Raw genomic sequence first — 13,504 nt, 5'->3', positions numbered from 1 at the left:
TTAGTAGGTGTGGAGGTGAGGTTTACGTAATCTTAAATATTTATTCATGCAGCAAGAACAAAACCTTTGCAATGAGATGATGGGAATAAATAATACCTATTAAATACATTTATAATGCCTGCGTGCAGGCTATGCCACTATGCTAAATCTATGATGCTTTCATTTATTTATTTATGCTTCTTATTCTAGATATAATTTTTTAAGTAATTAGTATTTTATTCTGTGTATTTCAGAAGATAAATATCTTCTTTATATAATTAAAGTTTATAATAAATAAATAATTTTAATACATAAATCATGTTTTAGATTTATAATGAATAATTTAATTTTTAATATAAGATTGTTTTTAATCATCAATAATTTATTTTTAAATAATTGAAATTCAATTAAATATAAAGATTAAAAAATTGTATATTACAAGAGAAAAATATTAAGAAAAACAAGTGTACATAAAAAGTTTAAAAAAAGGGAATTTGGGATGATTATGAGAGAATTTTTTAGATAATTATGAAGGTAGTATGAAAAGTATATATCGAAAACAGAGAAAAGGAAGAATATTTAAAAAATTTAATTGAGAAAATGATAGAATCACACTTTCCAAGTTATATACTTACTGTAATTTAAAATATAGAAATAAGTTATTATAAGCTTTTAAACATATTTTTTTTTTATTGAAAATTACCTTTTGATAAACAAAAATAAAGGTCAAAATCATTTTAAATTTAATTGAAGAAAAAATTATATATTTTATGTGGTAGTTAAAATATCTTTATTCTCAACGGCTAATAAAGTATCGTTCATATTTTATTGGTCAATAATTAGACAGGTGGATGATTATGGCTCACTTATGGGTTATCAATAATACGGAGTATAATATTTGTTGACAATAATTGTTATTTTTTTAATCAGTCAACAGTAATCATCATGCAGATACATTTTTTTACTGAATCATTATGCAGAAACATAAACTACTGCATTATGAAGTTATTATATAAAATAAATAGTATTTTGTACTGAATAAATATTTATTGTATATAATTAAAATTTATAATAAATGTTTTTGAATATATATTATATTGTAATTAAAAATTATAAGAAATAAATATGTTTTGAATTCATAAACTGTACTTTAAATTTACAATAAATAATTTAAAGTGTGACATAAAATTTATTTTTAACTATTCATAATTCATTTTAAAAAATATTAAAATTAAAGTTAGAGATAAAATAAAAGATAATATATTGAAACAAATAAAAATAAAAGAATGATAGTTAAGATAGTTGAGAGATAATTTCTTAGCTAATCAAAATACATAATGGTATCATTTACTAACACACTCATACTATATAAAATTAGAGTGTGTATGTGTGTATGTTAGCAAATACTTGTGGGGTTTACTAATGTATACGTACTAAAAAAACAAGTGTTTAATTAACAAATTCCTATATAGAGAGAGGGAAAAAAAAAACTAATTTTATGGTGGACTCTTTTGCAACACCAATATGATATCATGTTGGAGTATTTTTGAAGTTTTTCCTTCTTTTACTCATGCTCCTTTTAGGCTTGGGCATGCAAGATGTAAAGTAAATTAGGCATCAATTTAAGGCCCCAAAAAAAATTTTTTAGGCCCCTAAAATTTTTTTATTACTAACTATTAACAAATTTTAACTGATCAAAATAAAATAATTTAGAATCTCTCTTCCCTAAAAATTAGTCAATCAATATCATCTTTTTAAAAATTAACCAATATCACAATTAATGTCATTTAAAGTATTTTATTTATCCCAAAAAAATAAATTCCTATTAACTTTCCTTTAACTCATCCCAATTCCCTAACTAATGTATCTCACTCTCCATACTCCATTCTTCACGTTTTTTCATCTTCTCATCTTCTGTTCATAAAAAAAAAATCTATTCTTCTCCTTCCCTTGAATGAAACATATTGTCTATTAATCAAACTTTGTTTCCGCGGCTCAACCTCTCTAGATTTGACATCGTCTGGATTCTGAACGCTTATAAACAACATACATCCCGACGTCCCGCATATGAAGCCTTTCATCTCCATCCCGGTGGATTGGTGGAACGATTCATTTCACGGGCATGACTCTAGGTACGCAACAATACAACATGTATCACGTAACACCTTTGCGCCTGACACAACATCTAAACAACAAAATCTCTATCTGTTTCCAATTCCAGGTTATATCATTCTGTTCATCGATCATCATTTTCTATATTTATTTTAGAGTTTAGTTTATTTAGATTTCTTTAATATTTAGTTAATTTTTTTATTTTGATTATTTACAAAAGAAAATGTCAAATAGAAAGTATGAATCTGGTTATGAAAAATTGAAGAAAAAATGAAAAGTTGAAAAGCTAATTGAATCTCAATGTGATGCCCTTGAAATTAAAATTGCTTAAATCATATCTAAAATCAACAATGTTACAAGATAGATTGAATGAGTTAGTTATTTTATGTATTGAAAGTGAAGTGTTAGAATTGCTTGATTATAAAACTTTGATAAATGATTTTGCAATTAAAAAAACTAAAAGATTAATATAAAAATTGATATTTTATATAATATATTAAGTCTTTTTAAAATTCTTGTAAAAAAAAGACCTCTTTAACATTTTCGCCTTAGATCCCAAAATGTCTGGACACGGCCCTTTTAGGTTAGATAACCACTCCTCTTTTTGTAGAGAGATGTCTTAGGTCTTGATATTCACACTTTTTTTTATCTTCACACCCCCATTTTTATTGAATTTCCTAGACTACCCATGCCCCTTCACACCTCTCTCTCCTCTCTTTCAGTATCCCCCTTACCTCTCAACCCCCTTCTCTTTTCTCCCATTCACACCCCTTAAACCCCTTTCTTCGATCTCTTCAATCTTGTTCATACCCTTTCTTCTTTATTGTCATCTTCCTCTTTATTCTTACATGTGAGTTCTCCAGCCCTCCTTTGTCTTTCTTATTGTTCATTTATTTTTGTTGAATACATGATGCAAACATATTTATGTTTTATAAAACTTAAATTTATTTTATTAAACTTTTTATTCATTTTCACTAGTGCATGTATAATATGGCGGTACATACACAGTATATTAGACATGGAGGCAGGGTTAATTTTAGGATAGATGCATGTAAGGGTGGTACATCGAGAATTAAGTGAGCAACACCCCTACTTCAGCTCACAAAGCGCAACAATAGAAGTTATAAAGGGTAGTGTTTGTTGACACACCACAAGGGTTGTGCCTTCTCCTGAGCCTTTGAGTACCTATTCTTGAGCCATGGCTATTGGCTTCATTATCTAAGAGGTCTTGAGGATCATTTTGTGTTGAGGTCCTATGCAAATCATATTGCCTCACAATTGTGTGCAATGAGCTAAAGTTGGTCAGTCATGGAAGCAAGATTTTACACTTGCCTCAAGACGAGTAGGTGAGGGGATATGTGGAGATTTTACACATGCACGACACCACACAACGAACAAACGATATCTTGTTTGATTTTTGTCGAGTGGTGACACAAGGACACCAACTTCTTTCACCTTCTAGTATGAGATATGGGATATGTTCGTCACTCTAAGTGATATATCATCTCTCCTACATCTACTTATAGTTGGGACCCTATGTTCCTACCCAGTGTTGTTTGTGATGGTGCACCTGGCTATAGCTACTTATTGCTTGAGGGATATGTTTGACAAGCATGGTTATATGAGCATTTTTTTACCATTGGCTATATATGGGCATTTTCCAACTATTGGCTATTGCTAAGAGGTCTCCCCGTGCCTGTATGTGAACCAAATATTCAACGGAAAAAGGTTTCTATTATGTAGTCATATACAACAAAAACTTGTTTTCGTCAAATATATTTTGGTAAAATGAAATAAAGAAAATTGGGGGATGGAAAGATCAAACACGGATGGCGAAAATCATGAGCCATATGTCTAGACGTTAGTTTTATTTTGGGCTTCTTGCACTTTTGTCTCACCAAAACACAGTCGAAAAAAAGAGAGAGAAAAAAACTCCCTTTGTTTAAGATTTTATTTCAATTTTTTGCTTATTATTAAATTTGTCACAACTACCAATACTTCTTTTTTTTAAGGAAGACACTTAAGGAATTCCATTCATGATAAGCGAGTGTTGGTGATATTCCAAAGGTGATTTAGGTATAGCTAACACTCAAGAAAGTAAGTTTTTATGATGATTATAGCTACTGAAAATTATCCAGAAAATGTAGAAGAGGAAGAGTATTTGGAGCTGATTGATTTTTTGTTTTGGTTTCTTTTCTGACTTACTTTCCAGAGTACATTCATAAATATTTATAGATTGAAAAATAATCCTTAGACTACTATGACAGTTATAAATATAAAGCGCCACATGAATACTATTAAATACTTTTTAAGTCTTCACTAACAACATTTTATTATATCTCTACTAAGTACTTATTAATATCACTCCACTAAGTAATTATCACATAACATTACTGAATAGAGAGGAAACATAATGAGGAACTTGATTGAAAATCTGACGGCTAGCATATAATCTTACACCCTAACTAAGTTGTGAACAACATGATTAGCTTATCATCGAACATAACTCACCACTAAGTTTGAGAAGTTAAGAAGAAATCTTTTACATTTATTGATTAAAACTTGTAAATCAAATCTACCAATGGAATTATTGTATAATTTGTCCGCTATAACTTTTCCTTCCATCTCGACATCAATGTTATGAAAATTTTGATCCTTTATCCATGCAAGAGCATGTAATAAGCTTCATGACATTGTTATTGGCCTACCAAGGCTTGCAAATAATCATTTTATCCTTTTGAATTTTTCTACACCCCCGACTCTTCTCCCTTCCTCTTTTACTTCTCCATCATGACACCCCCACCATTTTCCTTCCTCTCATACTATTTTCTTCCCCTCCATTTTTAATTGTAATTAATTAATTATGATACAAATTAATATTACCATTAATAAACATAATTCATATATTAACTAATTCAATTACGTTTATAAATGACAACTTTTATCTAATTAATTCAACTTTAACTAAAAAAAAGATAATGATTACTATTAAAAATAGTAAATTATATTACAATTAATTTTATCACTTTTAAAAAAGTAAATTTTCATTAAAATTAATTAAAATAGGTGTAAAAAAAATACGCAAGCATGATTCCGTTGTATATTTTTTTACACCCCTTTGCATAACAGAAACATGATTCCATTGTGTTGTTTGAGAGCGAAAAAAATACAACGGAAACACGATTTTGATGCACGGGAAATACATTTTTGTTGTGTTTTCATACAAGGGGCAATTTGGGAATGCAACTAAAAACACCCACGTGAGTAGTGTCAATAGCAAAAGTGGTAGTGCCAATAACAACTTTCTAAGCTCCTTGCTTCCGCTTCGGTTGGATTCAAAAAGCCATTGGTCCAAACTGGTTCCATAATCAAAGAGCCATTCCAAAATGTTTTGTTGGCTGAAAATGAAAGCATCAATATTGCACTTCAAAGGACCTGCTGGCGGAGGATGCCAAACATCGAAACGCCGCTGATGGTGAATAAATAGGTTCAGAAGAGGGTGTCCATGCCTGGTCCCATTGGAACAAGTGTTGGTATGCTAGAGAGACCGAAAAGGTACTAATACTTCTTTAGAAAGTTAATAAGATGTACTTCCATTAAATTCTATGGTAACGCATTGGCATTTTCGTATACAATTTTCTGAATTAGAGATTGAAATTAATTTCGGTAAGTTTTGATTTAGCCATTTGGTACGTGTTAGTTTAATGTGATTTTTTTAATAATAAATCTACTTAAGAGTTGGTGTGAAAATTAAAAAATAAAATAAAATTAGAATGATGAACTGTAAATTCATTACAAGTGAAAACTAAAATATTGTCACTTAAATTTAAATTACTTTTAAGTTTTATTTTCATCTTACAACTATATTATTTTATTTTCATCTCAATCTAAAATTTATCAAATATATCCAACAACTATTTCATGAAAAAAAAAAAATAGGAGTTAGCCAAGCCACTGGGTACACTTATGTCAACATCGTAAGCCATATTCATTAACTATAGGGATGAAATGTGTTTGAATTGCAATTGAAAATTCCAACTGAAAGCCAAACACACCAAAACTAGTTAGGTTTTAAAAATATTTATGAATAAAGTTACTGTCGACGCATCACAAAAATATAATTATAGGTCAAAAGTGTTTGAGTACAAGAAGTGCTAACAGCACACTCTTAACTCAAAAAGTGTTTGTGGGTATATATACCAAAGAAAGAAATTTTAAATTACTGAGTAAATAACACTCAGTTTCTGCTAATGTATCTGTTACTAGGATCATTACTCGACAACTAACAAATTATTTTTGGTTAACCCTTCACCAATAATGGGAAACTCTGGTGACAGCTTCCATTCACCATCAACTAAGAATTTGATTTCATACCTACATAATAGTTTTTGTTTTTGGGTTAGAAGAAGCCTCCATGTTATAAAGTCAGTTCAAAAGCTTCAGGGAAAGTTGACAAAAATGGTACCTTCCTGGCCTAAGCAACAATGTAGTGGAAAACCTTGTGTAAGAACCAGTATACTCAGGTGAAAGGTGCTCCCCTTGGCTCCAGCCATCAAAGGTGCCCATAACTTGCACGCTCTGATGGAAAATAGAAGTTCAAACAGGCAATTTAGGCATTAGCAGACCCATTAAATTTCTGAAACCACACTATATCATAATGTTGCATAGCCTTCATAAAACAATTATTTTATATCCTAGACATTAAAAGCCAATGCTTGGTGCCGAAAATCAGATTAGTACAGATTAGTGTACTTATTTGACATTTGTATCAGTTTACGCAAGCAAGGATGCCATATATATTTCGCGGGATACATTTTCTAGAGAAATCAAATCTCACATTTGAAATAGCTTGGTAATATATATTATAGGCAAAGAAATTTGTATGTGTTTATTGATCAAGCTGAACTTTTTGTGAGAATAGCAAGGGAGGGAGAGGAAACAGATAATATTCAGTTATTCAAGTTAGTTGCTTCAGGTAACTAATTCAGTTACGTTCTTAATATTAGCAATAGTAAGCTATGTTGTATATATTAAAGCTGAGAGCACTATACATTATACAAATGTAAGCAAAACACAGAGCTCCCACAGTTCAAAGTTTCAAACCAAATTCTTACTAAACACTTGGAAGTCTAATATTGAATGTGTTGAATGTGTTTACCTCAGCCATGCCAACCCAAAATACAGAAACCTCCTTCGATTGTGCCGCATCGACATCTTTTATTTGTTCCTTCAGTAGTTCATTTACAGCTATGTAGGCAAAAACAATGCATTTGCACTGATAAGGACACAAATGGGGCAAAGTTGGCAAGAAAAGACATTGCTGAGAACTTTTATTAGTATATTCCACACAAACATCAACATATAGTTATCCAGAACTAGAAAGTACACTTGTGATTTGTGAATCATATAGGGTTGGCTATAATCATGAGGAGTAATCAGATTCAGAGCAAATACCACTATACCTTCTAATCTAGCAACAAGGTGAGAATGAATGTACTTTCCATTGATCTTCCTTGAACCTTCTGGAATACCACATTGAGCTATTTCTTCTGCTAATCTGACCAAAGCCTACCCCAAAAGTAAACAATATCTCAGCACTCAACTGATGAAACAAATAAACTTCACTAAGGAAAGCAAGTTCACACATACTACAATTAACAATGCAAGCTTGCAGAGCTCAATAATTGATTGGGTAGAGAATCAAACTTCAATTAATCGATTAGATGACATTCTTTTACTCATGATCAAAATTAATTTAATTGTTGAAATATTTTATAATTTACAACAATAAGTATCTTAACATTTTCAGACACCAAATTTGATATTATATATTAAGTTGTTAGTTCAAAATTGTAGAAGTTTTAACTTAATATTCTCCCATTTCATGTTTATCCACACAGTTTCTAACTAATAACATGCATAAATGTTTTCAATATCAATGAAAAGAGTATAGCACTACAGAAAGCACACTGAAGGAAGAGTAATCATGAGGTGCAACATCTGTATAATAAGGGAATAGAAGAGATAAACCACCATCAAAAGTCGTATAAAATTCAAGAGTCAATTCTCAAATCAATAGCAATCAAGATACAGAAATAGTCATGAAAGGTATATTCATTCAGTTATGCAGTAGAAAACTGTTGGTCAACAAATATCAAACAAAGAAAAGTTGGCAGTATAAAAACAGCATAAAAAGTGAGAAGGTGGCTATATATTTTAACCTGAATTTCAAGTTCCATGACAGCAAGTTCACTTTTGAATTTTACCAATGCATCCTCCTTTACATTCAACTGTAGAGGAAAAAAGAAGCCGCTACAGGATCTTAGTGCAAGGACCTTTGTCATTTATACATCTACATTCTATCTTCAGAATATGGCATCTAAAAATACTGGGAAAATAAATCCCCCCAGAAATTCTTCAGCATATAATCAGAAGTCGGTATAACTTATGAGTTCAATAATAAAACCTATACAGTCGAGCCCTAAACCAAAAAAATAAAGAGAAGTGAATAGAAAAAAGGCTGAGAATTAGAAGGCTCAAACAACTTTTAACAAAAACATAATACAATGATACTCAAATCATGCAGATGAGGACAAAAAAACAGAATATTGGACAACAAATATATTCCCAACACACTCTCAGCATTTGTACTTCCATGTTAGGGCAAACAATATATCAGTCAATGATGATAGCTTTTAGTAATCAAATTCAAAAAAGAACTTCAAATTCTCCTTTCCTTCCACTTAGGCATATTTTCCAAAATGTCAAAGGCACATTTCTTTTACCAGCAAAATAACAGAGAAAAATATTATCTTGTTTTATTGACATTTGTTAGGAGTTAAGCATAAAAGGAGAGTCCAACCCAAAAGACTAGTCCATCAAGGGGGAGAGCCTCATAGCTTAAGTACCACATTGAGCTTCTTATTCTACTCAATGTGGGACTCCTAACATTGTCACCTCCTTTTAGAGCCAATGTCTAAGGCGGCTTTCACTCTATTGGCATTGACCCGATGCAACCTATCAATATCATACTTAAAAAGATGCTACATCCAGATTGAATTGACTAAATCCATCTCATGAGCCTATGATTGACATCCAATACATCTTCCCAATGATCCATCTATAGCTTAGCACAAATAAGATTTGCCAATTTTTTATACAAAAATGTGATCCAACTCTGACCGTGTAGGTAATTAGCATAAACTGCCAACACAAGAATAATTGCTATCATAAAGAAAATCACACTTTTGATTTCAATTTAATGGTAATCCAAAAGATATCAAATATATATATGCAGACACCTGTCTTTTTAGGAACCGGTTTTGCTGGTTGGCCTCACTAAGCTTCTTAGTGAGTTTTGCTCTCTGTGTGTCAGCAAGCAATGTCATTATCTGCTTAATATGATTTGAAACAGAAGATTTTTAAGTATGATATATTAATCACACACACAAAAAAAGAGGTATCTTCAACAAGTGTGACCACCCAGGCCAAAAACATACTAACCATTTCTTAGAACATGATATAATTTAAGCCCAATAAAGTAAACACGCACTAAACATGTAAATTCACCATATCAAATTATCCCCAAAATATTCAAACAAAAGAAGTGAAAAAATACAATTAATCACTACCATTGCTGTCTTTTCAAAATAACTGCAACAAATAAAGAGTGTTTAGTATTTGGAACTTGGTGAAACTATTCCTTCAGGTTTGATTTCTGTCATTTTAGAAAGTAATAACCCAAAAAACAACAAATGTGAGACCCATTTAAATAATAATACTTCATAAAAAAAATGCACTTCAAAACTTAAAAATTGAAATAGTTTCTCTTTATCCCCATGATTGGAGTATATTAATGGTGAATCAACTTTGGTTTAGGGAATAATGTGATACAAAGTGGTGTTTCACAATATATAAAGACAGGCTAAGCTAACCTCTCACCACACCAAAAACACTCCAAAGCTAATTAAAGAAAAGATGGACAAAGAAAATAACACCACAGCAAATGAAGGAACTGATTCTAATTTCTTAGCCTGATTATTTTTCACTCTTTCTGACATGAACATGATACAGGTTCATCAATACTCTATTTCAAGATTACTAAAGATAGGCCAACCTAGGTCTCTAACAAAGTGCAAATAGAATAATAGACTATCATCTAAACCCTTTTCAGGTTTATTTTTGCAGAAAATAAAACTGAGACAAAAAGAATAAATGATTAGTGGTTTTAACAGTGTGAACGTTTTTTTATAGTTCACAAGGTACATCACTACATCAGCATGCTATTCAAAATAATCTCAAAACAATGGCTCCATATGCTCTCAAAAAAGAAAAAAATAGCATGGTTTGGACAAACATTCAATTTCAGGTGTTTGAGAAGTTACAAACATTTCTGTAATCAAATGGAAGTTGTGGGATTTCAAAAAGACATATATAAATTGTACTAAAAAGAATACCTGTTCACTGGTAGGTGGTTTTGCCAAAGCTTCCTCTTCCAAGTCTGTATATGGATCCTCATCCTCAATAGAATTATCTCCATATGATGCAGATTCCTGTAAACTAATTGGCATAGAATTTGCTCTACAGATAAAAGACCTTCTAGGATACACTGCAGTAAAAGCTTGACAGGAAGAGGCCAATCTGTGAAAATCCCGTCTTGAACCCTGGGCAGCCACATTACATGGAAGTTTCCTAATGCTTTCCCATCCTATTGTTCTTGAAATATTTGAAAAGAATATTCCCTGTGTTTCGAGATGAGACCTACTCAAATTATATGATCATTAGTATTCGATAATTCTTAACCTCAAACATGACAATAACGTACAACAACATAAACAGTTTCAAAAAAAGCAAAGATTACTACTTTATTATAATCCCCGCCCCAAGAAAGAGGGATTTTGCAGAGGTGGAGTTAAGAATAATGTTTCACACAGCTTTAAGGTTAATTCACTGTTATATATTGTTTAACCTTACCTTGCAATACTTATTTCCATTATGAAGAGATTGAGATTGCTTTATCCCCTGTCAATGAGAAAAGAAAGCAGAACATCAGGACCTGTTCAAGCAGATCTGTTGAATCAATAAAACCAAAATGTCGGAATAAATGGCCTAATGGGAAAAATATGAAATGTATTCTGAACAAGATGTTTCAAATTGAGTTAAATGACAGATTTCCACACTTACATTATAAACAAAATTAGGAATCATTCATACATGGCAGGTTTAGGCTTCAATAGTGCAGGGATGACAAAATGAGAAAGTCATAGAATTTGGGCTTAGGGCTTATCTCAATTTCACAAAATCGGCTTGTAAGATGAGGAATATCCAAAATTCTCTAACTGATGTGGGACTAAATACCACCCTTGAGGCTACAGTTAAGGCAGCGCCCAAAAAGGCCGCAACTAAGGTGGGCTAAGGGTGACCAGTCCACAACTAAGGTGGCTTTCCAACAGCACAAGAGTAGGTGAGGATCATATAGCAACTACAGGATGTAGCACGCTTTTTGGAGTGTTCTTCCATCCAACACTTTCTTCAGGCTATAGAGCATTAATGCTCCCATCAAAAGTCACAATTTTACCATGAAACTCTACTCAAAACAAGTTTTCCTGCTATAAACACATTTTCTTAACGGGAATTATGGAAACCAAAATCTCTTTGGTTCTTGAGTGAAGGGAGGTATTTAGAAGAACCACACAAACAAGATGGAAAATTTACTTCTTTCATGAATCATATTGCTCACTGCAATTAGATGAGCAAAAAAACAGAACCAAATGTTTACTTAAAGACCAAAGATGCTTTGGTTAGTGACTGTTCCTTGTAAATACTAAAAACACCGTTTTGTCCACAAAAGGGTTATCAACAGAAACAAAAATCCAGAACAGTTGAAGAGTGAAATTGTAATGTAATGTAAGCACTTACACACAAAGAGTGTGAAGAAGAGGAGTAGATAGTTGAAACCCTCTTGTGTAGTTGTGTTGTGCAGTGAAGTTGGTTCAGATCACACCTGAATGGTTTGGAAGTGACACCATTATTTTAGAAGAAGAAAAATGAACAATATTCAGCACGTGGGATTTTCAAATGAATGAGCGGTGGAGATTCTGCTTGTGGCTTGGCTTCTTCAAACCACAAGAAAAGACTACAACACCACACAACCTTTTCACTTCCTTTCCCTAAAGTAAAAGTGAACTTTATTAATTTTATATAATTCTTATTATTTTATTGCAATTTGTTTTTTTAGTTAGTTTGTTTAAATTTATTTATTGAAATAAATATTTATTTAATAAAATAAATAATTTTTTATTTTTGAATATATTTGTCTAAATTACTTATGTTTAAAAAAAACAACTTTTTATTGATTTTAAAAAGTAAATCCTATTTGTTTCTTAAAAGGATACTTATATAAAAAAAAGTTTTTTTTAAGTTTTTTTAATTTTAAACAAATTCACTCTTTATCATTTTGTATGTGTACATCGGTTGATTATTTATTCATTTTTTTAAACAAAAAGAGTAAAACACTCAAATTAAGGAAAGTAAGTATATCAATCCTTAATGAAAAATTGACATGTTAGTATTGCATTACCTTTGTGATTTGTTATGAGTTTAATCTGTGTTAATGTAAAAACTTTTAGACAGTTGATGAATGAAAAATTATGATAAATATAAATTTTAAAGTAATTATTATAACAAGCTAACAAACTTATTAATACATGTCAAATTTTTTATCGAATGAGAGTGTAAAGATCACTGCATGAATTATGTACACTTGTTACAAGCCAGAATGGTAATCTTCTCCATTTCTTTGGGATAAGTTTTTTTCTTTTTTTCTTTTTCCTTTCTTTTAGCTATCTTTTAAAAACTGATTCACTGAAAGGGCCGACATGTCTGATCCTCGTACTACTTTAGTTGCTCTTTTACTTATACATTGTTTTGCTGATTTATGTTCCTTAAATTCAATTCTGAGGGTAAAGTTCTGTGTCATAAAGTTTGATGAGAAGTGGGTTCCAGATTTAGATGTTATTACTCAAACATTGGAAGAGATTATAGAAGTATCCTAATTCCTAACCCACCATTGGTGACCCCACCAACTTCAAATTGCGCATCTCAATGATAATGGTTTATCCTTTATATGGCATCTCCATGAGAAGTATGCTATCACTATCAATCAAAATGCGCAACAATTTTTTTTATACAAGCCTTCCCTCATTGTCTGATAATTAGAAACTCCATATAACGCGTTCATGGAGAGAATTTTGTCCTGTTGATTCTTGATTGTGAAGTATCGAGCTATCACCATTATCATTAGCCTTCTCAGAATTTTCTTCCTCATCCTTGCATCATATAGAGGTGGCAAAGAAAATGCTTCAACTTTCCAGGGGTGAATGGCTCATCAGTCATCACAGAGCATACACGAGCC

At 31.3% G+C, this 13,504-nt stretch overlaps 1 protein-coding gene across 1 annotated transcript; it reads right to left on the bottom strand.

Annotated features, from left to right (window-relative positions):
• Positions 1 to 6,152: 6,152 nt before the first annotated feature.
• LOC114394880 (protein PTST, chloroplastic-like) lies at positions 6,153 to 12,164 on the bottom strand. The gene is made up of 9 exons (XM_028356554.1): positions 12,010 to 12,164; positions 11,065 to 11,112; positions 10,548 to 10,851; positions 9,393 to 9,482; positions 8,313 to 8,381; positions 7,554 to 7,659; positions 7,250 to 7,338; positions 6,557 to 6,669; positions 6,153 to 6,465 (listed from the first exon to the last, which is right to left on the bottom strand). The coding sequence occupies exons 2-9, from the start codon at positions 11,082 to 11,084 to the stop codon at positions 6,363 to 6,365; spliced, it is 894 nt and encodes a 297-aa protein (XP_028212355.1). The 5' UTR covers positions 11,085 to 11,112; positions 12,010 to 12,164; the 3' UTR covers positions 6,153 to 6,362.
• Between the last annotated feature and the right edge of the window lie 1,340 nt (positions 12,165 to 13,504).

This window comes from Glycine soja, chromosome 18 (assembly GCF_004193775.1).
Source record: "Glycine soja cultivar W05 chromosome 18, ASM419377v2, whole genome shotgun sequence".
Taxonomy (NCBI): domain Eukaryota; kingdom Viridiplantae; phylum Streptophyta; class Magnoliopsida; order Fabales; family Fabaceae; genus Glycine; species Glycine soja.
This window is presented reverse-complemented; position numbering and strand designations above follow the sequence as displayed.